General features: G+C 38.0%; 1 protein-coding gene and 1 long non-coding RNA gene across 3 annotated transcripts in view; one reads left to right on the forward strand and one right to left on the reverse strand.

Moving 5' to 3' along the window:
• Positions 1-8,041: 8,041 nt before the first annotated feature.
• LOC129350044 (uncharacterized) lies at positions 8,042-13,018 on the reverse strand. The gene is made up of 4 exons (XR_008603254.1): positions 12,883-13,018; positions 11,880-11,980; positions 8,275-10,104; positions 8,042-8,170 (listed from the first exon to the last, which is right to left on the reverse strand). It is a non-coding gene; the product is annotated as an uncharacterized LOC129350044 (long non-coding RNA).
• A 629-nt stretch (positions 13,019-13,647) lies between these two features.
• Positions 13,648-27,915, forward strand: part of eps15 (epidermal growth factor receptor pathway substrate 15) — a 44,358-nt gene continuing 30,090 nt past the window's right edge. For both annotated transcript variants that reach the window (XM_023263179.3, XM_035944899.2), the window contains exons 1-11: positions 13,648-13,749; positions 18,415-18,456; positions 19,153-19,242; positions 19,328-19,375; positions 19,993-20,088; positions 20,996-21,058; positions 21,674-21,799; positions 22,137-22,196; positions 25,252-25,482; positions 25,720-25,865; positions 27,168-27,324. In XM_023263179.3, the coding sequence (XP_023118947.2) occupies positions 13,723-13,749; positions 18,415-18,456; positions 19,153-19,242; positions 19,328-19,375; positions 19,993-20,088; positions 20,996-21,058; positions 21,674-21,799; positions 22,137-22,196; positions 25,252-25,482; positions 25,720-25,865; positions 27,168-27,324 (1,086 nt within the window). In that variant the 5' untranslated portion in view covers positions 13,648-13,722. The remainder of the gene's footprint in view (positions 13,750-18,414; positions 18,457-19,152; positions 19,243-19,327; positions 19,376-19,992; positions 20,089-20,995; positions 21,059-21,673; positions 21,800-22,136; positions 22,197-25,251; positions 25,483-25,719; positions 25,866-27,167; positions 27,325-27,915) is intronic.

Consider the following 27,915-nt stretch of genomic DNA (forward strand, 5'->3'; position numbering starts at 1 on the left):
TTGTGGATCTGTTGAGTTGCTTGTTGTTAAAATATCTTGCTAGAGGTGCTGAAGCTCAGAAAGTCTGAGATGTTTGTTCAAAATAAGCTCATTCTCAAGTCTTATCTGAACTGTCCTCTTTTGTTTGAACTTTCCCTAAACTTAGGAGTTAATGACAGAGCAGCACATCCAGACTCAGTTTCATTTATGTAGAGATTAAACTTCAGTGTCATTCATTGATGTTAAAGTGCAGTTTTTCAAATGTTTGTTGCACATGCTCCCGACCAAACCAGTCCAGGTGGAAGACGATGTGAAGAGAAAGCTCCAGAGGATGAATATCACACATTTCCGTTGGAAATAAATGTCCGTTAATTAGACACTGTCATGCAAAAGTTGGATTTTCCTTTAATGATGTTCAAATCTTTGTTGAGTGTTTTGTTGATGTTGGTTTCTAAATGTTTTTTGACACTCGGCCCCAAAGATTAAAACCTTTTACGGCTCACAAGCTGCAACAATTGACACATTATCAACTATCTTTCTGACTAAACTAAGATAAAAAGTGAAAAACTGCCTGATTCCTGCATCATGAATGTAAATCTTTTTGGTTTTTATGACAGTAAACTGAATATATTTGGGCTTGACATTTTCTAAACCAAAAGAAGAAATGAATTACTGGAGAAAACAATCAACAGATTAATGGACAAAGAAAATGTATTTTCCAACATATATGGCTGAATTACTCCAACATTACAAGATACATACAATTTTAATTCAATTTTATTTATATAACGCCAATTACAGGTCAAATTGTCTCAAGACGCTTTATTTTTATATTTTTTTGTCATATTTAAAATATAACAAAATAAGAAATTTAAACCTCTTGACTAATCCTATTTATTGTTTTTTAAGAGACTAATCGACAACTAAAATAACTTTCTCCACTAAAACTACTAAACATGAGGTCAAATAGAAGGAAGAGTTTTAAATACTGCAGTCCCATGATGACAAGAATAAAGTTTGTCAACAAAAAGTAAATCTGCTGGTTGATTCCATTAAAGTCCTAAAAAATCATCATAAAGTGTGATACTAAAGGTTTGTGGTGCTAAAAAGGTCAAAGTAAAGATATCAAGTTGAACATGTGGATGGAGGTTGATAAAAGTTTCTCTCCCTTCATTTCTCTGGAGCGACTCCATGGATTTTATGGATGGTGGTTAAAGACCTGCTCTTCTAGTGGTCTTCCTTCTAGTCACTGTCAAAAGTCAGTCCATCCTGGCCGACTTCAACACCTCTTCATGACGACTTGTTCTGCCTCGGACCTGGTGGAAACTCCAGAAACTGGGGAAAACCCGTGGAGACTCGAAGAACTCGTGGAGACTCGAACAACTCGTCGGGCGGGGGAAGGTGTGGTGGGCGGTGGGGGAGTAGAGGGGGGAGGCCGCCACCCACCTCCCCGCCTACTCTCCACCCAGACTCCACCCAGACTCCGCCTTGGCTCCACCCATGTGGTCACTTGAGAAACTACGATGCCAAAGGGACGACGAAATTATTTCTTTTCATCTGATCTGTAGCTCAGTGAGTTAAGGATTTGCCTATGGAGCTGCAGGTCGCTGGTTCAAGACCAGACACTTCTTAAATTTTCTCAAAATCCTGACAAAGACAAAGAAAGAAAACTGCCGCTGGCGGGTCTCGAACCTGCGACCTTCCAGTTGGTAGTCTGTCTTCTTATCCCCTGAGCTATTCACTCAGATACTATATCTTCTTTTTTTTGCGCATTTATCATCTATTTTTTGACGTTTTCGAGTTTTTTTTTTAACCTGAGTCTCGACTCGACCGTTTTTCTCAGGAGGTTGGGCTTCAGCCTTTGTGCTGGAGGGTTGAACCCTCAGTTCCAAGACTTTCCAAAGCCTCCACACCTCCCGAGTCCTCAGGACCTGAGCTTTCACAGTCTGAGGGCTGAAATTTTCTAAGTCCCACAGTAGTTCTCTGTTAGATTTAACTTTCAGACAGTCCAAGGACTGATATCTTCGAAGTTCCTGAGTAGTTCTCTGTTAGTTTGAACCTTCAGACAGTCTGAGGACTGAAATTTTAAAAGTTTCTCAGTACTTCTCTGTTAGTTTGAACTTTCTGGTTAATAGAAACCTTAAAACTTGTGACCATGAGTCTTGATTTCACATTTAGACCATCCATCTGAGTTCTTCTCAGACCTTCACCTGTGGGTTTTTTAGAAATCCTCAACAAACTTTGATTCTCTTCACTGAACAGTAAAGTTTGTGGAGATCAGAAGGTAACATTAGTTTGATCAATGCCTTCAACTACTAGTAGACTTTATCTGGAAAGCAGTTTTCTGAAATGAGTTCTTAGTAAATCTGTCCACAGTCAAACCAAGAACATAGAAAGAGGAAATGTTTGAAGAAACAACTTAATGTTTTCATTTCAGACTAGAAAATGCTTTAAGATCTTTATCTGTTTTTGCTCTTTTTGATCGTTTTATTGTCTCTTCAGTTTAATTTGATCTTCTAAAGTCTAACTGGTGTCTTTTCAAATGTTTTGTCTTTAGTTTGATTCTTCTTAAACGTTTAGTTTTGCTCTTTTCTCACCTTTTATTCTTTTCTAATGTCTGATTTGATTTAGAAATGTTTTGTCTTTTTAATGTTTAATTGTTTTCTCAAATGTTTTATCGGCTTGTTTGAAAAATTTTTTTCTTTCCCAATATTAAATTTTTCGATTAAATCTTTAATGTTTTTCTTTTTAAAGGCTTCATGGTATTTTCTGTTTAATTCCTATTTAAAGTTTTATTGTCTTTAAGATTTAATTTTCTAATTAAACATTGAAATTTTTAATTAAATGTTTTGTCTTTTTAAAGATTTAATAATCTAATTAAATGTTTTGTATTTTTTTAAATGTTTAATATTATTCTTGTTTAAAAAGTATTTTTTAAATGTTTAATTATGTAAAATATTTTCTGTAATTTTTAATAACTATGTTAAAAATTTTGTTTAATTTCATACTTACATGGTTTGTATCGTGTTTAATTATCTAATTCAATATTTTGTCAGTTTAATGAAGTTAAACATTAAATAAATGACATTAAACTGACAAAATATTGAATTAGATATTTAAACACGATACAAACCATGTAAGTATGAAATTAAACAAAATTTTTAACATAAAATTATTAAAAATTACAGAGAAAATATTTTACATAATTAAACATTTAAAAAATACTTTTTAAAAAAAACATTTCTTTTAAAGTTTTATTGTATTAATTTTTTTCCTTTTGATTTAATTGCTCTTTGTTATGTAGTTTATTTCTTTAATCTTCTTTTTCTGTCAAGATTTTAACCCCAACCTTAAAAATGAAATGAACCCTTAAATCACAATGAAAATACTTCTGTTGTCACAATCATGAGTTAGTCAATTATTCAGTTTATCAATTCAACTTTATTTGTTTAGCACCTTTCACACAGATGACAAAACTAAACAAGCAAAGAGAAAAAACTATGCTAAAACTATGATTAAAACTCAAAAACATTTAAAAAAAAAAAAAAAAAGATTTAACATGGTAATAAAATGCGTTGTGTCCAGGGGATGGAGGGAGTTTATTGAAGTCTTCTTGGGCTCACATGGGAAATCATTTAACATATAAACTTGATATTCAGTCGAAGGAAACTGCAGAGCGACAGAAGAAGCAACAATATCTCCTGTTTTCTCCTTTAATGAGTCGACTCTTCTTGTGCTTTCAGACCAAAGAACTACAGACTCTTCACAACCTGCTCAAACTCTTGGTATAGGACCTCACCACACGGGTCAAGAAGGTTTCTGTCTCATTTCTACTCTGAAGCTCACCTTCTCCTGCTCAAACTGCTGACAAATGTTTCTGCTGCTCTAAAGTCTGGTCTCCACAACTTCCTAAAAACTCTCTTCTGCTGCAGGTTGCTATGTAGAACTGTTCCAGAAAACCTCACTAAACCACCTGGAGGAGCCTCAAGATAGTCATCCAAATGAAACTGTACAAAAACCAAACTAGCACAACCCAAACGCTAAAGTCTCCTGCAGCCTACCAGAGAACCTCTGAGAACAGAGAATCAGGACAGGAACTCTTACCTTCTGGACAACCAAGTTAGTTCACAAGAATACAGAATGTGTCTGACCAAAAACCTCTAGAGACTCACTATAGCCAAGATAAAGACACAGCTGCAGCAAATCCACTAATCACTGCACACATTAGCACCATGTGTTAACTGTGGCTAAAGAACCACATTTACCAAGACAACTATCCAGTAGAAAGCCCTAAAACACACCAAGAAACACATTAAAGACGATTTTACTGCTGGAAGCTGCAAGCCAACGCCTAAAGAACCTTCTGGACAACCAAGTTAGTTCACAAGAATACAGAATGTGTCTGACCAAAAACCTCTAGAGACTCACTACAGCCAAGACAAAGACACAACTCAGCTGCAGCAAATCCACTAATCACTGCACACATTAGCACCATGTGCTCACTGTGGCTAAAGAAGCACCTTTACCAAGACAACTATCCAGTACAAAGCCCTAAAACACACCAAGAAACACATTAAAGACGATTTTACTGCTGTAAGCCAACACCTAAAGAACAAACTAAAGCAATGGAGCCAAACCCGGTTCAGTGGTGAAGAGAAGCAGAGGAAATGTTTGTCTGCAGCTAAATAAAGCAGGAAGACAAACTAAAGCAATGGAGCCAAACCCGGTTCAGTGGTGAACAGAAGCAGAGGAAATGTTTGTCTGCAGCTAAATAAAGCAGGAAGACACTGAGCTGCTCAGGTGTTCCTGATAACACCAAGCAGCCACCTGGACAGCCAATAGGAACACAGCTTACTGGAAGTCCAGAGGGCTGGGTTAGTGAAGGAAATTTAGTTTAAAGTTGAAGCAGAAAGTTAACAAAGAAAGTTGAAAACCACCTTCTGATACCTGAAATCTCTGAGTTTTCACACAAAGAACACCTGAACATGTCAAACTGGTTCCATAGTAGAACCATCATTGTAAAAACGTCATAGTATGGTGTGTTGCTCAAAAAACATTAGGACCCGGCTGTCTAGGGTCGCCGAGGAGCAACACAAAAACAGGACAAACGCTGGTTTCCAGGGGGTTAGGCGGCTATTTATTTGAAAGAGGAAGTTTACAACAACACGTGAGCAGAAAAATCACAGTCTGTCTTTAGTTCAACTGAAAATATTAGTCTTTTTTATTGCCCAGACTTTTCAGGAAGTAGATGAAGAATAATTAAAGCTCTCATGTAGAAGTCCAACTTATTTTGGATCCTTGTGGAGAGTTTAATCTTTGTAAAGCTGTTGAGTTTTTAGAGTCACATGGATTGTTTTGAAATTTAATAACCGAGTCCTGAAATAAAATTACAGTTGTGGATTTCTGTCATTTAGTCTGGACTAAACAAATAACAGCAGCATAAATCTCAAACGTCATTATGAGGAGTCTGGATTGAGGTTTGTCACTTGATAATGATCAAAACATGAAATTTAGGTTGGTTTAAAGGAATATTCCACCTTAAATCTTTGAATGTTGACCTAAAAGGTTGGTTTCAGGAAGTATTCCACCTACAAGGTCCTCACACATCCACCTTAAAGGAACATTCCACCAAAAATCCTTGGACATGCACCTAAAATGTTGGTTTAACCAAGTATTCCATCCAAAATCCTCAAAGAGACCTGAGGGGCTGGTTAAAAGGAATATTCCACCTAAAACCTCAAATATAGACCCGAAAGGGTGGTTTAGAAAAAATCCTTCAGTGTAGACCAAAAAAGTTAGTATGGAGGAATATTCCACCTGAAATGTAGACCTGAGAATTTGGTTTGGAAGAATGTACCATCCTAAACATCCTTAAATGTAGAGTAAAAGATGGTTTGGAAGAAAATTCCACCTAAAATCCTCCAATGTAGACCTAAAAGGTGAGTTTAATGGTATATTCCACCTAAAATTCACTACTGTAGACCTTGGAGGTTGGTCTGATGGTATATTCCACCCAACACTCTTGAATATAAACTTAAGAAGTTCGTTCAAAGGAATATTCCACCTAAAATCTTTTAATGTAGACCCAAAAATCTTGGTGTAAAGGAGTATTCCACCTTAAATGTAGACCTAAAGGATGGTTTGGAGTGATATTGTACTCTAAAATCTTCCAATGTAGACCTAAAAGGTTTATCTGATGGTATATTGTACCCAACATCCTGGAACATTTACCTAAAAGGTTGGCTGAATGGTATATTCCCAGAAGAACCCTTGAACATTGGGCTTATTGGTATATTCCACCCAAAATACTTGTACATATAGCAAGAAGTCAGTGTAAAGGAAATGTAGACCAAAAAGGATTGTTTAAATATTCCTTTAAACTGTTATTTTCATTATTTAATAATCTGTTATCAGTCAGAACCCTGGCAAACTTATTTTCATCAGTTTTTTTAGTGGAAGTCACAAATAAAGGAGCTCTTGGTTTTTCCTGGCGTTACTGAGTCCAAAGCTGCTGTTTCAACACAGAACGTTCACATGCATCCACAAACCTCTCAGCACTCAAACACCCACAGACAGGAGGCCGGCTGGACCGAGGCTCGGGAGTCGGTGGGGAATCAGTGAACTTGTTGGTCCGGTTTGAAGGCCTCCGCGTGGTCCAGTAGAAGTCCACGTAGTCGGTGTTGGCTTTGAACCGCAGCAACTGGCCGCCATCAGGTGGACCGGCTCGTCCTCGTAGGACTCCTCCTGTAGCCTTGAGGGAACCACAGGAACATTCAGTAGCTGTTGGAGTTCTTCCTGTCAGGCTCGTGGTAGAACAGCTCTGAAGAATCTTGTACTTGTCTTATCTGGAACAATCTAACAGCCTAAACTGTTAACAGCGGTGTAAAGAAGCAAACACACAGGCATAGATTAGGACTCAAACTAGATTTATTTTAGAAAACAATCAACTTAGAGGCATATGTTCACACATGTGGCTGAATAGGAGGCCGTCCAATCAGATTCGAGGTCTTCACTCTGTAGTAGTGATGGTGAGATGAAGCCTCATGAGGCATTGAACCACTTGAGCCAATTGGTTCGAGAAATGGTTCATGTCTTGAAGCTTCATGAGCACACGAAGCCACCTACTGGCCAGGTGTATAATCACAGGCAGCTGTATCTGAACCACATAATGTCTGATGTACTGAATTTTTATCAGTTATGGCTGTTGGGAATGACTATGAAATACAAGAAAATGTATGACCAAATAATTTCTGTAAATAAATTCTCACGTGTAGAATAAAATATATTTTCATGTATTCTGTGAGTGTAAATTTTCTCCAAAATGGTAGTATCATATAATGTGGCAGGTTGTGTAATGTTTTTGTCACTTTAAGAAAATGCCATGGCCTTAAGCAGGCAGAGGACAGTGAAAGTGTGGAACTAGGAAGATTGTACTGAATATGCTGTGTAACTTGGACAACGATGCACAGGAAAGGGGACATTTTATTCCTTTCATTCAGAAATAAGTTTCTGGTTTTAAACGATGCCTTTTTTGACACACACGCACGCACGCGCGCGCGCACACACACACACACACACACACACACACACACACACACACACACACTAAACACCTCACCTTTGAATAAAATAACAGTGAAAATTACAGTTCTTGATAACCAAAGCTAATGCGTCTGTAATGTTAGATTCAGCTTACCTGATTAGGAATTATCAAATCGAAATGTTCCCACACAGGGGAAATCCTCCTCTTCCTGGCTGGCTCCTTCCTAAAACCCATCCTTCTCTCCTCACTCTCCTAAATCTACAAACTATCTTTCTACTCTCTAAAACTACTCTCCAAACTCTAGTATTCAAGCTATTCAAACTCTCAACTGACCGCAACTCTCTTATCAAAAACCCACATTTTGAACGGAGCCTGAGGGGTTTATAATGCTGTCAAACCACACGGCAAAATCTGAACCCCTATCCGAAGCAGTCACGTGGTTCAGCGAGGCTTCGGACATCATCATTTTGGCTCCTCCCCTAAATGAAGCAAGCCTGGATACGCGCTTCGTGGAAACGCTCCCTCCATTACTCGGCACACGCTTCGAAGCCTCGGCACGTCTCCTAACATCGCTACTCTGTAGGTTGTTTGTTGGGTGAGACTCTTGGACCTCCATCAGCTGACATGGATGTTTGATGGTCTTCCTCTCTAGTACCAGATGATTCATCCATGAATTCAGCAGCTACAGACTGAAATGAAGCTCATGCTGCCGTTATTGAATTCCTGTTTCAGATCAAATGTTCAGAGCTCACCTTGAATGCAGCCGTCTGCTGTCTGATAGTTTTTCCTCATTGTAGTCTTCAACAAAGTCTTTTTCCTCATGTCAGGATGTGGTGAGACTCTTTCTCAGTCTCTGCAGATGTCCCTCATTGTCCATCTCCAGAGAAGAAACAGAAAAACTGATCACTGCTTCAGCATCACAAACGCTCTCCAGCATTTAGAGTGTTTTAGGAATTCATTCATTGTGTTGTGAACTTTGAAGGAGCAGAAACTTTACAGCTGCCAAAGATATGAGCTCCAATTCTGGATGTTTTAGGAAATGAAGTTCATCAAATGAACACTTGATTTTTGCTGATAACTCTCATTAAATTACTGAAGAAATCTAACATAAAAACCTGTAAACTCTCAGGCAGCTTTTGTTAAAGTTTGTCTATAATTCTATCATCATGTTCTGGAACCAGGACTCTGCAGAAGTTCCTTCAAACAGATACTTGTGTGTTTCTATTTAAGGCCTCAGGTTTGAACGTACAGCAGAGGATTAGAAAGGAGTGATTTTAATATTTAAATCAGTCCAGTAAATGTTTGGTGTGAAAATGATTAAAATTTTGATTTAGATAGATTTGTGTCAAATAGTATTGTAGAGTCTCACTTAAATATCTCCAAATGAGTTCAGTGTATTTACATTTTATAGAATATTTGATTTCTTAATCTCAATACTGTAGGGTCTGACCCTAAATATTATAATAATGATGTCAATTTAAATAATATTTTAGTGCAGAGTCATAAACTTTAATCAGCTAAACTTACATAATAAATATCACTGCACAATCTTAACCTGAACATTCATATTGAGGTAAATTTACATAAATCATGATATTCTAGAGTCTTAAGTGGAATATTTCTAACATTAATCTTTTTGTATTGTGCTGATAAAGAACAATAACCCGACTTTCAGATAATATTTGTTGTCTGTGATTGTGACACTAAATTCCTCCACATTCTGGAACTGGACTGAATTTCCCAAAATGAAACATAGACAGAATTTAACACTCATGTATCCATGGCAACGCTAACGTTTCTGCTTCTTACCAAAGTTCACAACACAAGTAAAGATTTTAATGTAAAACTTCAGGGATGACTGCTAACCATAAGTATTCTGATCAATACTTCATGATCAATATCAGGACAGATGTTACAACTCCAGCTGTTGCATTAGACTGCAGTTATTCACAGAGAAATTAAAACATCACATTCCTCATAAAAACTAGATGGGACTTTGATTAAATAAAGTGTTGGTGAATAAACAGTGTAAAAAGTGCAAAGCAGCTCCATTAAATCAGGAGATGTGAGACTTCCACAGCATGGATCACCATCTGCTGTGTTGATTCATAGCTGAATGTCAGAATGAACTGAGCTAGAAAAGCTGCTTTGAGCTGCAACATTACAGTCTGACAATCCAACACCATCACAGTTTTCATCTGGTTGTTTTGCTCCAACATGCTGTGAAGTTCAGTTTTTACCTGAATCAATACAGAGATTCTATTTCCAGCCAAGACTGGAATAAAAATTAGAATGTTATGAGGTTATTAATGCAACTAAGTCCTTTCAGATGGAAGGATTTACTTCTAAGTTCTAATTCAACTTTCAGTTGGAGCACATTGCATTCACAAAGAAAAACAGTGAAACCTTCATAGCAACATTTAATAAACCTAAAGCTTCCCTGTTGGCTCATTGGTGGAGTTTGTTACTGAGCATCTGAACCTTAAATCCAGTGAGACGACCATCTTCAGTCGAGGCCAGTCAGAGAACTTCAAGACCTTCCATCAGCTGGACCAGATGTGGCATCATCTCCCTCTGAACATCTGGATGACAGGAGAAAAGACAGAAATCAAATACACATCACAGAAATAAAAGTAAATGTTTTTAATCTCGTGTTGAAGCTAAATTTAAAGTGAATTTTAATGACAGTTTATCCTGAGAGGAGTGAGAATGGAGCTTTTCTTTCCTTTTTAGAATATTCCCTCAAAATATTCTGTTTATTATTGGCTTTAGAAGCATTTTTCTTTACTTATTTATTTTTAGATACCTCAGACTGATACACTTTGCTGGTTTGCAGATAATTTCATGTACAATGAAAATAAAGATCTTCTATTATAACATATTTTGCTAAAACAAGAACTGCAAACCTTCTCAACCATCTCTCAGGCTGCAAAATTCCAACTGCAACCAAGAATTATCTGATGCAGTTATTATTATAATGTTTACTGAACCAGCCCTGGAATTAATACAAATCTGTATATGGATATGATTTTCTCTGATGGGACCACTATGGAAGCCGTAGTAATTATTAACTATCCTTTGAAGGGAAAGATTAGGTCTTCTTCAGGTGGATAAAAAAATGCTCTCCTTTAAAAAAAAAACTGCATACAATAAACTAAATGTCTTCTGCACTGCATACATACTACACTTTTGTATAACTCTGGATGTCAGAGTAAAGGCAGACAGATCCACTGATCAGCCACAAAATTCTGACCACTGACAGCTGAAGAGAACAACATCCATCATCTTGTTCTAATGCAACGTTCTGCTGGGAAACCTTGACATTCATGTGGATGTTTGACATGTACCACCACCTAAACACTGCAGGACAAACAACCCCCTAGTCTCCATGGCAACAGCAGTCCTTGATGCCAGCTGCCACCCTCAGCAGGACAAACTAAAACTACTCAGGAGTGGTCTGAGGAACACGACAGAGCTAAGCTGTTCACCTGGGTTCCACACTCCCCACATCCAGATCTGATGGAGCATCTGTGGGATGGTCCAGGATCAGCCTGGTCTAGGTAGGACCCACCCTGCAACCCACAGGATCCACAGAATCCACAGGATCCCCAGAGGTTCTGATGAACCACTGGGTCAGAGGAGTTTTAGCAGCATAAAGGGACCAACACAGTATTAGTCAGGTGGTCAGAATGTTATACTGTTATATTGTCATGCTGATTATATGATCAGTAAATGTTACCATCAATTATAACGTCCACATTGATCAGGAAAAAAAAAAACTATCAGTTCATTCAGAAACTGTGGGGTTAAACCTAAAAACACAGACCTCAACAGCAGTTTGTTTCAAAGCAGAACACCAGCCGGTTTTCACTAAAGAAGCTTTTAGAGCAACAATTAAATGACAGTTTTGTTCTCATTAAGTTCAGAGTCAGCCAAAATAATGTAGACACACATCAGGAAAAGAAAAACTTTTATAAATATTTCATTTGTATAAGTACTTCTATACATATAGATTCCTCTTTCAAAGTTTGATCAAATCACGATAACTCTGTGTCCTGTTGTACGATGTTTTCCCAACAGATGGCTTTACCCTCATGAATGGAGCATCAACAAGTGACGTCTACAACACAACAGAAATGTCTGGAAGCCAGTGGCCTCCACTTTGAGCACCTCTTGTAATTGTAGAGGCCAAAGATAACTTTTATTAATCTGGTGATGTCTGAATAAATTTGGTATTGAAATATTTATGCAAGTTTTTCTTTTCCTGATGTGTGTAAACATTATTTTGGCTGACTCTGTATGATGGGTTTCTGACAGGTCACCACTCAACATCTTTTTATAATAATGACAAACATACCTGCATTCTACAGGAGTGATTTTCCTCATGTGCAGGTAAAGATGTGTGAGAAGCTTAGAGATGACAGGAGCAGAAGTCATCCTCACTAATTCAGCTTCCACCTAGAAACAGAAAGACCACAAACAAACACACTGACATACTCTCAAACGTTCAACCTCACAGCCTCAAAATATCTGTTTAGGAAGTGTTGTGTTTCTAAATTCTGCTGAAAGCATTGACAGACGTTCTCTTACAAGGTTGTGTAAAAAGCAGCCTGTCCTCTGAGCTACTGAGAAATCTTCCTGAACAAAGTTTCTACGTGTAAATCAGTTCAACAAAAACTAAAGCCTCAGTCAGAGATAACAGGTATCGCAAATTATAAACAACTTTCTTTATTAACTCAGACTTTCTGCTTCAACCTCACATAAAAAGGGGAGTTTAACTCGTCAGGTGACTGAAAATGAACAGCTTGTGCAGTTCTAGATCCAAAAGTAGGATGTTTCAACTCATGTTTTACTACAAATACATGCAATAATAAATAAATACAATGGCTGGTTGTTAGTTTATTCACTATTAATGTCATTTTATATACTTGATTGAACTTGAGCAGTGGAAGAGAGAAGGAACTTAATGAAATTATGGAGATTCAGAGAGGTCATGTTGCACAATGTTAAGTTAAGGGCGGTTTAATTCAAACCAGCTGAATGTTAAACTTCAGTGCAGCTGAACGGGTTTCAGTTAACCTTAAAGTAAAATAACCTTTTTAAAAGCTAAAATACACAGCACAGAAATACAGGTTTAGAAGTTCATTCTAATAATGAGGACAGCTGCTGCAGCAACTAACACAGGTGTTCAGCGGTAAGTTAGCCACCTGTGTTGATTAGCCCGCTAGCTAACTTAGCCGCTTAGCTAGCTAACGCGTCCGGACCAACTGCTCAAACACGACAAAACACAACTCTTCACAAGTCGCTGACTTAACGTACAACAAAATAACGCTACCGGTTAGCAGTATTTATCTTCTTACCGTGTTTTACTCCAAAAACAAGATCAACAGCAGCCAGAGATGCTACCAGACGTGCCGACCATAGATACATAGAATACTAGATACGCTAGCGCGCTGTCTTCTATGCATGTCTATGGTCTGACCAATCACTGCTCTCTGGCTCTCAGTCAGTCTGACCAATCGCTGCTCTCTGGCTCCGCCCTCTGAGAATCTTGTCGTTTGGCGCCACACTTGCTGATGACCACTTCCGGTCTCAGAAAATAAAAAAACTGACCTTTTTTTCGTTTCTGTCTCATACTGATTTTATTTTTTTGTTAATCTAAATATAAAATGAAAATCAAAGCATTTTTAAAATTTCGTATATCCCTTTTTGATCATAAAAAGGAAAAACGCCTTGTATTTCAATTTAAATTTTTGTATTTTAAAACGAAAATCAAATAACCATTCGTTTTTTGTTTTTCAATACCCGTTTCAGAACGGAAAATCCAATTGCCAGATAAATACACGGACCGATATACATACATACACACACACATATATATATATATATATATATATATATATATATATATATATATATATATATATATATATATATATATATATATATATAAATATAAATAAAATCGCTGTTTGGGTCATGAGTGTTGGTTTATTTTGCTGTTTAAGTAACTAAACGGTGTAAATGCACCTTCAGTTTTGTGTTTTATTTAATTCTACTATTTTTCCGGGTGATATTTTTCTATTTTCTCCTCCTCTCCGGTCCTATGTAACTCCTGGCTGATCCAGCTCCGGGTTTTTCGGCGGCCTCAGCCTGAGTCTGGCAGCAGCGCTGCGTGAAGCGGTGGGAACAGAAACACTATGGCTGCCGCTCTGTCTCTTACTCAGGTAACACTCTCTTACAACTCTCCCGTAACGGCTACCGACGCTCTCTGCCTTCCGTCTGCCCCGCTTGGAGGCACCGCCGCGGCGTTCGCTACCCCGGCCGGGCGGTACCAGGAGCTTTTGTCGACAGTGGCCGCTCTTGTGGAAGTTTAGTCCGGCTGTGACTGGGAAAAGTTTCTGCCTAATCTCTTCGGGGACTGCGTAAGGGCGTAGCTAGCTAGCTAGCCCGCTAGCCAGCAGCTAGTTTGTGTTCTGTCCACTGCCGCTTCATCAAACTTGAGATAAGGCGTGTAGCTAGCGGCGGTTAGCTTCGTTTCGCTCCGGTGCTTGTTTGTAATCATGTTTTGTGCTGCCTCGTTTTTGCTGCAGGCTAGTTGGTCCCGGACAGACAGATGATGATCCCCATGTGTGGCTCTGTTTACTGTCACATTTCTGCTAGTTCAGCTTCTGCTAACATTGTTTTCGGTTCCAAAAAAACTAGTAAGTTACAGTCACATTAAAGCCCTTTAGCTTTCAGTTGAGGGGTTTTTCTTGCTGGTTGTGTAGCTTGCTGTGTGGTCAGACTGAATAACCAGCCTGGTTATTGCTATAATTAGAAGTAAACATCTTCGTAGGCTGTGTTGGTTTTTGACCTTTCTGAAGTGGGCAGCGTTAGCCTGTTAGCTGCTGCGGTTGTCCATCTGTATTTACAGACAACTGCTAATTCTGTTGTTTTGCAACCAGCAAGAGGAAGTAGAAACCAGCCGCCTCAGCTGTCACACAGTGTCAGCGTGCTGCTAGCTACATAAAACACTTGAATTTGTGTTTGTTAGCCCAGCAGATGAGTTATTTAGCAGGTCTAATAAGTAGGTTGCAGCCTCAGACTTGTCACCTGAGCCAGGGTTGCCTGTAACAACAGACTGAAGCTGTCTCCCACCAGCAGCTTTCACATCATTATCTCCCACTGAAGAGTTAACAAACCTCTGTTGATGTGTGTGTTGTGATGGTTCATTGTCCTGTCAGGCAGGAAAGCTTGTTTTTACATATCATGTCAGCTTTACCACCTGCTAATTCTTAAAACTGAACCCATGTTTTGGTGCTGCTGCTGACATTAATGTGTTTTGTAGACTTTAATTCACTGTATTTGGATTTTACACAGTCCTTACTGTCCCTGCAAAACTTTTAAAAAATCGAAATTACACCTGCACGTTCATCCCCACTCTGGATACTGATTAAATACAAAATTAATTTAAAGGTGCTTTTATTTGTGTATAAAGCCATGCATGGGTTGGCACATTTTTTTGTCCCTACTTGACCTTAAGGCCTCTAAGATTATCAGATAAACTGCTTTTAACTGTTCTTGATTGAGGCTGTTGGCTTAAAAACCTCAAAATGTACATACATACTACAACTTTTGACTGCTCTTAGTGGTCCAAAGATTTCATATTTCATTTTATTTTAGAAATTAATCTTACAAATTGCATGTGTTAGGATTTTATTCTAGTTTCTAATTGATTTTACATGTTATATAATGTCTATATGTTTACGTCATAATTTTTTTGCTGCCTTTCTGCATGTTTGGTCCACTCAGGTTGCTTTTAAACATACTATATGAATGCATTCGATTTGATTTATTGCCATGTGTGGATCAGGGAGTTGAAATTTCTCCAAAAATCTGGACTATTCTGTTGTCTACCTGCACCCTGATGTGCGTCGCTGTCTGCTGCAGTTTTGCATGAGCTAGCCAGGGAGTGATTGAGGGGTGTTTTTCTGATTCTAAATTAAAGAGACACCAGTACAATGACCACAGTGTTGCAGCCGCCAACAGTTCCAGGCACACTATTGTGTGTCGTAGAGAAAAGTTGCATCGGTCAGAGGCAGATATGTGTGTGTCAACAGTTATCTCACTGTAAACTGGCAGTTGAAAAAGCTGGCAGATAACTGTGCCGAGCGCAGGCTGTGTTTTTGTTTGTTTGTTTTGTAGCCTTCACTACCAGAACTGCATCAGACATCTCATTTGTTGTACAGTAGAGTGTAATTTTGCTTTTTGGTTTGTCCGAGACAGCACTAACCTCCTGCCACTCCCTGGTTGATTCACTCTTCAAACAATTACTCCTCTAGTCTTTCCCAGCACCTGCCAATTTGAAACCGCAGCAACCAATAGTCGGTATTCAGCTATATGAAGAAGGAAATGCTGATTTGTTTCCTGTTCAACCCCAGCAGCGGGTACGAACAGAGGAAAGAGCGGCGTTTAGGGAGGATATGACAGAAGAGCTGCTGCCTGTGGAGAGACGCCCTTTTATAAATGTCCAGAGCTGACCGTGAGCCTTAGGAAGTGTAGCTTATATCCTGCACAAGTCATGACTCGCTCTGGATGCAAATCGGCAGAAATCCTCTGTCTCATAGGTCAACTTTGGAAAATGTACTCAGAAAATGTTCACAACTTTGTTAGGATGCACACAGTTACCTTTTCTGTCATATAGTCATCATCTTATTAGTGCTATGTTGTCCTGTCAGTGCGTTTTGTGATGTTATAATTTGTAGTATATTTTGTTTTAAACCTTCTGTTCCATATTTATTGTGTAACATATTTAAAACATCTGATCATTACCACAAGACACCATCAAAATAAAAACTTCCCTTTATTCTATTGCTAGAATGAGAATTTAAAGATATAAATTGCTTAGAATATGTATTAACTGCATTGTTTAATGGCATAGGAGATAGCAGATTTATCACAATAGCTGCTGTGTTGAGTTATAAAGGTGAAGTAGAAATGAAACATAAAATAATACAAACGATCTCTGATATTGAAACAGGTTTATTGCTTAGGAGCAGCATCTAAATGTCACACATTCTGCAATCAAGTTAAATAAAGTTAAGATAATAAAAATAGAGAAATCCTTAATCAGATGTGCTTCATAATATACATCCTAAATTGCAGACTTTATTTGCATTGGTTTAAATTGTGATTTGTAATTGATGAATCGTTTAGCCTTACTTACAGCTTTGATAATCAAATAATGGTTTCAGTAATTTAACAAGTAAAAGGCACAACATTGGTAAAAACTTATTTTATTCATTTGGAGCTTGACCCTGCAGCTTTGGGTGATTTTCATGGGTATATTTCAGCATTTTCTCCCTTTTTTTAACAGATGAAAGTATTCTTTGATTTAAAAAAAAAAAAAAAGCATCAATAGAGCTGCTGCTGTTAATAGGCAGAAAATCTACTGAAAATTGTTTAATCATTTTGTTTTAAGCAAAATAACAAAATGCTCGCTGTGCCTGGCTTCTCAGATTTGACTCTTTCTGTAGAGTACATGATAGTAAGCCGGATATCTTTGTGTTTTGGACTGATGGTCAAACAAAACAAGACAAAGATGTTACTGCTGGTCTGTGGAAAATTACAAAAGGCGTTTTCTCTATTGTCCGGCTTAATGGATTAATTGCAAACGTGATCAGTGTATAAGTCAATTATGGAAATGATTGTTTCTTGCAGCCCCGTTAGGCGTAGTGATCAATAAGGGAAATAATTGTTAACATAGTTTGGAGTCAGCGGCCTCGCCTTACCTGCAGCTCAGCCATCATACACTGTGCGTGTTGTGGAAAAATGTTTTGATCATTTTACCTCAGTAGTTTTTAAGACACCGGGGGGTGTATTTGGCTCCGAGACAAACAGTTCATCTGCTGAGGTGACAAAAATGGGAATAATGAAAAAAAATAATGTTGAATTTGAACATATTAGTTGTAATTCCTTCGGCTGCTGCTGCCATCTGTAACGGATCAGTGTTTATTTTTATTTATTTGACAGCTGTCTTGGCTCAGCGGACGACACGCTTACTGCAGCCAGGAAACACTTGTGGATCATTTGAGCTCTGGAGCAAGTGAATTTGGAGAACCGAAAAGGCATTTTGAATTCTAGTTTGTCTTGTGTTAGACTCTATTAGAGGTCATTTTGTAAATAATGTGAGTAATGTCATGAGTAGACACTAGGATTTTTAGAATAGTTGATTTTAAAGCAATTAATTTTGAACAATACAATCCACAAATCATAAAAGCTGCAATTAAGGAAAACCATTATGCAGTGCACCTGAGCTAGGGTGTATTTTTTGTACTATTATTATTAGTTCTTATGTCAGAGATTGTTTGCAGAAAGATCCAATAATTTTCTTATTGGAATAGTTTTAGTTTTTGTTCTTATTTTATTTATTTGAATTAACACGGTCACAACTTTTGTGATAGTTGTTCTATCTCTTATGCCGTTTAAAAAATATAATAAATGCATAATAAATACGTGTTAGAAGCTATTTGTATTTTTAAGTTGTCATCCTTGCGTCACAAAATAGAGCAGTCAATATTTTTCTGCCGTCTCATGTGGTAATGATCAGTTGCATTTGAAATTTATTACACAATAATTCTTGAAATGGAGCTTTAAAAAGTTATCTTGCTAATAAAAATGTCTGTCATGCCGATGGTTTCGCAAATTCATGACACCCTCTTTGTGTCAGAGTCGTGTTTTTGATGTTATCTCGTGGCATTTCTTAAATCCATCACTGATTGAATATTGAACTGAAGCTTGAGTTGCAAAAAGCAGATAGCCAAGTAGACACGTGGTTGTTCCGGTTCTAGAAGATGCTTATAAATGTGGTATGTGATTTGTAATGTGGGTTTCTTTCTCTTCCTTGACAGCTCTCCAGTGGAAATCCCATCTATGACAAATACTATCGACAGGTATGCAACTATATCTCCTCAAAAACAAAAAACATAGTTAACAGAGATTGATTTGTGGTGTTTTTCCATAGTATAGTTTGTCTTTGAACGCGTATCATTAAATTGTGAACCAGTGCTATTGTTTGATGTGGCAATTTTAATATGGTTTGACTGTCACCAGATTCTAATTTAAAGTTCTCTGGATTAATTGTGGCGAGAGAGAAATCCTTCCATTGCTGAAAATCTGTTTTTGTGATTGTGTTGTGTCGACTCGTCCAGCTCCAAACTAGTTTTGGCTGCGTTAATAAGCAGGAGTGTTGCAGTGAGCAGTGATCTCTCTTTTCACTTCCAGCCTCTGAGTCCAATAAAGGAAGTACCTCTATGAATTAATAATGCTTCCCTTTGCCCAACATGTCAGGGGAGCTCCCTGAGAGCCTCATGAAAGACTGCTAAGCTAACAGACTGCTGAGAAAATAGCTTTAGTTTATTATCGGTATTGATTCGGGTGAATCAGAGACTCTCCTCTCCCACAGGGCACAGTTTTCACTTCTTCTTTATTTGCCCTTTGCTTTCCCCCAAGCTAAGATTGTAGTCAGATTCTGCTCACTGAGACAGCATTTGACCAGATTGGAATGTTTTGTCTTTGTTAGCAGCTGAGTTATCTTACTAATACTTCTAATGTGATATTAGCTCCAGTAACTGTGTGTTCGTGTGCAGGTTGATCCGACTGGCAGCGGGCGGGTGGCGGCGGCCGATGCAGCCCTGTTCCTGAAGAGGTCAGGGTTGGCTGACCTGGTCCTGGGGAAGGTGAGCGTAGACTCAAAAATACCACAACACCTTTCTATTGCCTTAATTATTCAGGTTGATGCTAACACATAATCTGTCTCTTTAGATCTGGGATTTGGCAGACTCTGAGCGAAAGGGTTCCCTCAACAAACAGGTATAAGTTCATTCCTTTTACATGCTTTAACCCTCGTGTTGTCCTGCGTGTCAGAATTGACCCGGTTTAAAGTTTGAAAATGTGAAGAAAAAAATATTTTTTCACAGTGAAACTTCTGATGTCCACATTTTCAACATTTTGAAAATTTTTTGGTGGAAAAAAGAAATGTTAAAAATGTTTCTTAAGAACATTCACATAAAAATCAACCAAAATCCAGCGAATTTCGCTGGATTTTGGTTGATTTTTTTGTGAATGTTCTTAAAGAAAATATTAGAAGTTTTACTGATATATATGTAATCACTTTAGATGTTTTTATGATTTTTTTTTTTTTTTAAAGATTTTTACTCATTTTTTGAAAATATTTACAGAATTTTCTTGCCAAATTTGGGCTTTTTTAAAAATAAAACTTTTAAGCGAAACTTTTAAGGAATTATGGGAATTTTTTTTCCTGAAGGTTTTGCAAATTTTCAGAAATTTGGGGAGTTTTTTTGCAGAATTTTGGATTTTTTTCAGACAAGGAAACAATATTTTTTGTTACCCGTAAATGAGGACAACAGGAGGGCTAAGAATACGTGGTCATCACTAGGTTTACTTCACTGCACCTCTTCTCCCCTCAGCAATTCTTCATAGCGTTGCGGTTGGTGGCTTGCGCTCAAAATGGCCTGGAGGTGGCGCTCAAGAGTCTTAACGTGGCCGTTCCTCCCCCGAAATTTGTAAGTCTCCTGCTAAATCTCTGCTGTCTGTGTTATAAATGCTGCTAAAGTTCCTAAAACTGGGAAGTCAGATGTGTTAGTATCATGATAGGCAACTTAAATTTAGAAGAGTATGCACCCTGCACTTCTAAATTAAGCTGCAGTTAGTTCAAAAAGTAGAAAAAGAAATGCAAAAATTTAAAAATTTTGTAAAAATAATCCTATGAAACCTACGAAAACAGTGAGATAGCTTATTCGGTCTATCAAGATCACAGAAAACGCAACGAAAATAATGCTGTACTCCTGGATTTTGCACATTTGCAGAACTGTCATGGCATTTAGTGGTGTAAAAAGCACATACAAAGTGCAGCTTTATGTAAACACGTGCAGCTTCAGTATATCTAGGAAGTGCGTATACACTACTGTTCAACAGTTTGAGCTCACTTAGAAATGTCCATATTTTTGAAAGACAAGCAGTTTTTTTTCAGTGAAGATAACATTAAATGAATCAGAAATCCAGTGGTAATTTACCAATGACTATTCTAGCTGGAAACAGCTGATTTTTAATGGAATATCTCCATAGAGGTACAGAGGAACATTTCCAGCAACCATCACTCCTGTGTTCTAATGCTACATTGTGTTAGCTAATGGTGTTGAAAGGCTCATTGATGATTAGAAAACCCTTATGCAGTTATGTTAACACATGGATGAAAGTGGGAGTTTTCATGGAAAACATGAAATTGTCTAGGTGACCCCAAACTTTTGAACGGTGGTGGAAATACATAATAGATTCTGCAAATGCTACCTTGAGCTTTGAGCTGATGTTGATGAACAGTTTGTGTCAGTTCTGCTTTCCTTTTATGTGAAAGCAGTTAAACATATCGTTTTGCGTTAAATTTAGACATTGACGATGTTTGTTTACTTTCAGCATGACACAAGCAGCCCGCTGTTAGCAGGAGGAGGAGGCGTCGACATCCCCTGGGTCGTCAAGGTGAGACACGTCTTTGAAATTTACTTTGCTGTCCTTGTTTTCCTCACAAGTGAACCACAACAGAAAAAGGAAATGTCTTAAACAGAAATTAAGCAGCAGTCCTGTCAGTGCATTCACAAAATCAGACATTGAAAGAGTAGAATAGGAGATGTGCAGATTGTATAATATAAAAATCTAGTACAGAAGTCCTATTTACAAGTGAATCTATGAAGAAAAAGAAGAGAGGACTAGCTTATTCTGAGGTGTATTAAAAACTATACTATAGCTGATGTTGCCTCTGGATGTTGCATAAAGTAGTGCAGAAAATGACACACATTTGCACAGATTGTGATCTTTTTAGTGTTGCGTTGACGTAAAATGTTAAATCAGATTAAAGGCTGTTGACAGCAGTGCACAGCCAATACTATTTATTCATAAACATTACCCAGAAATGCCTGAGATTTTAGAAAAGCAGGCGTGCTGTTGATACACAACAAAAACAGCGATAACACATTTCTGTTTACAGCTGACAGGCCTGAATTTCTCTGCTTCTTGAGCTTGTTGCTTCAGCAAACACAGCTTTTTATGTGATATTTTACAGCGTTTTTATTACTGTTGCTGCCTTTTTTCTCTCAGCCTGAGGAGAAGATGAAGTTCGACTCCATCTTTGACAGTCTGGGTCCAGTCGGAGGGATGCTGTCAGGAGAGAAGGTCAAGCCCGTCCTGCTAAACTCCAAATTGCCGGTGGACATCCTGGGCAGGGTAAGATCCTCCAACAGGACCCTTTAATAGAGTCTGACAAAGTTATTATGCTTTTAGGAAACCAGAACAAGTGAATAGTTTCCACTCAAGCAGATGTTTTCTCAAGTAAAAGTCAAAATAACAACAAATTAAACACCTCAAATCAAAAATCTCTCACACACTTTTTTTGCTGTCTGCTTTGAGTTGTAAAGACAGAATCTGAGATCAAAAATCAGTTAGAAAATGAAATCAGAGCAGAGGTGAGAAGTGATAGTGAGTCACAGCTTTCAGTGGTTCATATTATTATTCATCGCACAGTTTTGTATTGACTTCACGATAATTTCTTTGTGTGTTGAAGGTGTGGGAGCTCAGTGACCTCGACAGAGACGGCATGTTGGACAAAGATGAGTTTTCTGTGGTAAGATATGAGTCAATATTATTAATAGAAAAGAAACCACAAAGGTTGCCATTACAATCTGCAAAGAGTTTCAGTTTTAGGCTGTTTTTAACTTAATCCTCCTGTTGTCCTCATTTACGGGCACCAAAAAATATAGTTTCCTTGTCTGAAAAAAAATCCAAAAATTCTGCAAAAAAAATCCCCAAATTTCTGAAAATTTGCAAAACCTTCAGGAAGAAATTCTGATAATTCCTTAAAAGTTTCCCTCAAAACTTTTATTTAAAAAAAAAAAAAAAAAATCCCCCAAATTTGGCAAGAAAATTCTTGTAAATATTTTCAACAAATGAGTAACAATTTTCCAAAAAAATCCTTAAAATATCTAAAATGATTACATAGATATCAGTAAAAATTCTAATATTTTCTTTAAGAACATTCACAAAAAAATCAACCAAAATCCAGCGAAATTCGCTGGATTTTGGTTGATATTTTTTTTGTGAATGTTCTTAAACATTTTTAACATTTCTTTTTTTCCACCAAAAAATGTTCAAAGATGTCCCAAAAATGCTGCAAATGTGGACATCAGAAGTTTCACTGTGAGAATATATATTTTTTTCCACATTTTCAAACTTTAAACCGGGTCAATTTTGACCCGCAGGACAACAGGAGGGTTAAATATTCAGCTACATACTGTTTCTGTTTAAGTACGCCACTGGTTTTCTAAACTCTCTGAAGATTTTTGCTCCTTGTCGGGGCTCCAGACTGACTTTTTGCGGTGGTGGCACCGGTGCGACCAACTTTCTCCATTGGTCCCACCTCCCACCTTGCACCAGGCAAAACACATGACTTGCTGAACATCTGCTTATCGATAGACACCACATTTACCGATGTTCCCTGAACGCCCCACATTGCAGGCTGTGGTAGCTGCTGTCAGGTGGCTGTGGTGCGCTCAGACAGGTGTGAGACCCAAAAAGAGTACACTAGGGCGTTGTAATGTCAGATTTGTCTCAGATGGAAGAGAGCGATTTCTTTGTACATGTGGTCTTTTCTATGAGCGGAAAAAACTGCATGCAGGTGCATTTCGCGTTTCATGAGAAGACTGCTTTATTTTTAGTTTCTTAGTTTTATTTCATTCATTAGCAAAACAAAAAACCCAATACAATTCAATACAAAAACATGCATTTCCAATTTGTGAATGAAAGGGAGCAGAAAGAAGAAAAAACTTATGTAGTCAATTTTACGCATTTTTAAGTGTAAATAGCACAGTAGATAGTGTTCATGTAGTGGTACGAAGCTAAAAGGTAAGACAAGATGCCTTTATTATCAATATCACCTAGGCAGTTTCATGTTTTCCATGAAAACTCACATTTTTCTTCATGTGCTAACATAACTGCACAAGGGTTTTCTAATCATCAATGATCCTTTCAACACCATTAGCTAACACAATGTAGCATTAGAACACAGGAGTGATGATTGCTGGAAATGTTCCTCTGTACCCCTATGGAGATATTCCATTAAAAATCAGCTGTTTCCAGCTACAATAGTCATTTACCACATTAACAATGTCTACACTGGATTTCTGATCTAACTAATGAATTTATTTCAAAAATAACATTTGTAAGTGACCACAAACTTTTGAACGTCAGTGTGTATGTGTGTAAATAAAATCTAAATTAATATGTACATATGTGGGCTGCACAGTGGCTCGGTGGTTAGCACTTTGGCCTTGCAGCTAGAAGGTCCCTGGTTCAGGTCCCTGGTTCAGGTCCCTGGTTCAGGTCCCTGGTTCAGGTCCCTGGTTCAGGTCCCTGGTTCAGGTCCCTGTCTTTCCCAGCATCTTTCTGCGTGGAGTTTGCGTGTTCTCGCGTGGGTTTTCTCCGGGTTCTCTGGCTTCCTCCCACAGTCCAAAAACATGCTGAGATTAACTGGTAGCTCTAAATTGTCTGTAGGTGTGAATGTGAATGTGATTGTTTGTCTGTTTATGTAGCCCTGTGATAGACTGGCGAGATTTTTGCTTCAGATTTAAAACTTTGTGCATCCATTTTTTTGTTAGGTTTTTGTGTTAAGTGTTTTGTGTAATAGTGTTAAACATAACACTATTACAGGCTGTTTCAATCATTTCTGTAGCGCTGAATGCGACAATATCAAGACATGTAGAAGAACTATGTACTGTTTATGTACATGTAGTACACGACTGGTCTAGAACAAATTGTTTTTCAATATGTGAAGCTTTCTTTCTCCAGTTTTGAAACTTTGTGCACCCCTTTTTTGGTTTAAAATATTGGACACTGTAACAGCCAGTTAAAACATTTCTGTCGAGCTGAATGCAAAAAATATGTAGAATACTATATACATGTAAATACTATGTATTTTTTAATGTCAGTGTACTGATTTAGCACACATTTTCTTGACTATCTGAAGATTTTTGTTCCAGATTTAGAAATTTTGTCCACCTATTTTTATGGTTTTGTTGTGTGTATATTGGTTTCCTATATTAGATTTGCAGTTTTGGCTGTTAATTATTTTTTCTGTAGCATGAATGAAACAAATTCAAGACGTGGAAGATCTAAGTACTGTTTACATCAGTGTAGTACATCACTAGTATCAGACAAATTTTATTCACTGTCTGAAGATTTTTTTCTCCAGTATTGAAAGTTTGTGCATCCCTTTTTTGTTTTGTTTTTGTGTATATTTGTTCACGTATTACATGCCTAATATTGGACACCATCAGAGCCTGTTACAATCATTTCTGTCGAGCTGAACGCAACAAATTCATGACATGTGGAAGAACTTTGTAGTGTTTCTGTCAGTGTAGTACACCACTGGTTTAGCACAAGTTTTCTTCACTATCTGAAGATTTTTGCTCCAGATTTGAAACTTTGTGTGTATATTTGTTTATGAATCATATATACGTTTTTGGACACTATTACATGCTGTTAAAATCATGCCTGTAGTGCCAAATGCAACAGATTCAAGACATATGGAAGAAGTGGGAGGACTGGATCACTACAGCACTGTTGGGTAATCATGTTTTATCATTGATTTTCTTGTTGGTGTTGTTGTTGTTGTCCTCTCCCAGGCCATGTATCTGGTGTACAGAGCTCTGGAGGGCGAGCCTGTCCCCATGTCCCTACCGCCTCCCCTGGTTCCACCCTCTAAGAGGAAAAAACCCGCCGTGCCTCCCGTGATGCCCCTGTTACCCTCGCCCCCCTCCGTCAAAGACAGTCGCTCCTCCCACGCCGGCTCCAAGACCATTCCCCCTCCTCCTAAACCCGCTCCAGCTCCTGCCCCTACACCCGCCGCTGCCCCTGTGAGTACAGGATCTGTGCATGTAGTACCCGAATAGCTGCTGGATGTGTTAGTTTACCCTGTTTAGCTGCAGCAGCACACATTCAGAATGATTTCAAACTGGCTAGCTCAGCGTGTTTTTCACAAGAACAAAGCTAGAGCGAGTGTGAAGGTAAGTGAGTTATGTCTTAGCTGTAGGTTCACCCTGTGGTTAAGCAGCGTAAAAACTTAAAGGAGTGTGTTTTCTGTGCCTGCACAGTGGGTAGTTTCACCAGCAGACAAAACCAAATATGACGAGTTGTTCAGCAAGACGGATGGCGACATGGACGGTTTGGTGTCTGGACCTGAAGTCAGAGATATTTTCCTCAAGACCGGGCTGCCGTCTGCGACGCTCGCACGTATTTGGTAAGAAGAAAAGTCTCCATTTCAACTTTTCTGTACAGCTTTGATCCACAAAACTGCACTGTAAACAATTGGGGCTCTATTTGTGAATTGATTTGTAGCCGAATCAGTTTTACGCATGTGCCATTCTGTGCAATTTATTTTTAGACCCTTGACTGAAATAAACAAATAGTAAACTTTAAAAAAGAGGAAGAAACTTGAAGAAGAGCTACAGAGGAGGAATAGCAGAGAGAAGTGTCAATAGATGTACGTGCAAAGTAGAAGGAAGAAAAACCAGTGTTATGTCCTCAGCGTTTTCTAAATGAGGTGCTAATGCATTGGAAAAAAATGCCAGAATACAAGCGCAATATCAATTTTTTTATATCCTGATTTCTACATATGGAAGAATCTGCACATTTTCCTTTTCCACACCCAGAGCATATTTTCTGTGGAGTATCTTAATAGCTAAGCATGTAGGAATCTATTTTTTTTTTTTTTTTTTTAAATTTTGTATTTACTTTGGATGTTCCTTACGTTTTTGCAGTTATTAAAGGCTATTCTTATTTTGCCTTTTTGATTTCTGTGGCAGTCGTCTTCAGTTAGTTTTCACAGTTGAAAAATCTGACAAATAAATGATTATTGAGAAGAGTACAGAATTCGTACATGCACAGTAAAAGCAAATAAACAACAGTGTTATTTCCTCAGTGTTATTTCAATAAGTACTAATGTATCTGAAGAAGCTGCCAGAGTAACTGTGCATTATCAGTATTATATCTCTAAGAATCTGTGTTACACCACTGATATGTGCAATATGGTTTATTTTCACCTCCAGAGGATATTTTCCTGTGCGATATCTGAATATAAACACATGGAAGAAGCAGCACTCATGTATATTTTTTGGGTTTTCTTTTGTTTCTACTGATGTTCCCTACATGTTCACACTACCCCTCTCCTGCTATACCCCTGCAAATTTCCCCACAGTGGGATTAATAAAGGCTTATGTCATCTTATCTCACATTTTTGTAGCAGTCGGCTTCAGTAAGTTGTCACAGTTGCTAAATTTAAAATATAAAGAATTAATAGTTACTTGTACAGTACGAGGTGATATTGGTGGAGAATAACGGTGGTGCGTGTTTGGACATCTGACCACGATGGTATGGATTTCTGTCCTCACATGGCTGACTGGCCTCTGTCCTGGTGTTACTGTCCCAGGCATCGACCTCCGTAACCCGCCGAGCATGACGATCAGTGGAGCTATCAAAAACAGTCGTTGCCTGAGGTGTAAATCGTTGCTCTGTTATCTAACTGGTGCGTTTGTGTTCTCAGGGAGCTGTGTGACATCGGAGATATCGGAAAACTGACCCGAGAACAGTTTGCTCTGGCGCTTCATCTAATCAATCTGAAGCTGACCAAAGGCCTGGACCCTCCGCAGAGTCTCTCCCCGGAGATGATTCCTCCCTCGGACAGACAGAACATCAAACAGGTGAATAGAATGAGATCTCAAGTCTCTGAACAACAATTAAGGGATGTCTGGATCAATTTTTGTCTTTAAGTGGAGCTCCAGAAGGGATTCTAGTTAAGCTTAGGTTGGTTTTATTAACAGTAAGTAAGAAATGATAAACCAGCATCTTTTCAAAAGCACACAAAACTGAAGCGTCAAAAACAGATTAACAGTCTGAACCTCAAAACCCAGTGGCAGGTTTAAAAGAATGTCATTTCTTTTAAAAAATCACCAAAATCACACCACTTATCCAAGTCAGAAATTATAAAATGCACACAGAGCAGTTGGATTTTCAGCTTCTTGATGGGCCTTGAACTTATCCTGTGTGACACTTTCAGCAAGAATAACAAACAAATCGTGAAATTTCATCAAAACTAGTAGTTTGCAGTAACCAGGCTTGGTGTTAAAGCTCAATATGAGACACTACTTCTGCCTAACAAGAACGTTTTGTGAGTGCTTTGCCAGTTTCTCAGTGCTTATCTGTTTGATCAGATATTGTAAAGTTTATTAGAGCGAGAAACTGTAAAAAAAACAAAAAAAAAAGCTCTCTGACGGTTCATGAACTAATCATGT

The sequence above is a fragment of the Amphiprion ocellaris genome, chromosome 2 (assembly GCF_022539595.1).
Source record: "Amphiprion ocellaris isolate individual 3 ecotype Okinawa chromosome 2, ASM2253959v1, whole genome shotgun sequence".
NCBI classification, from domain to species: domain Eukaryota; kingdom Metazoa; phylum Chordata; class Actinopteri; family Pomacentridae; genus Amphiprion; species Amphiprion ocellaris.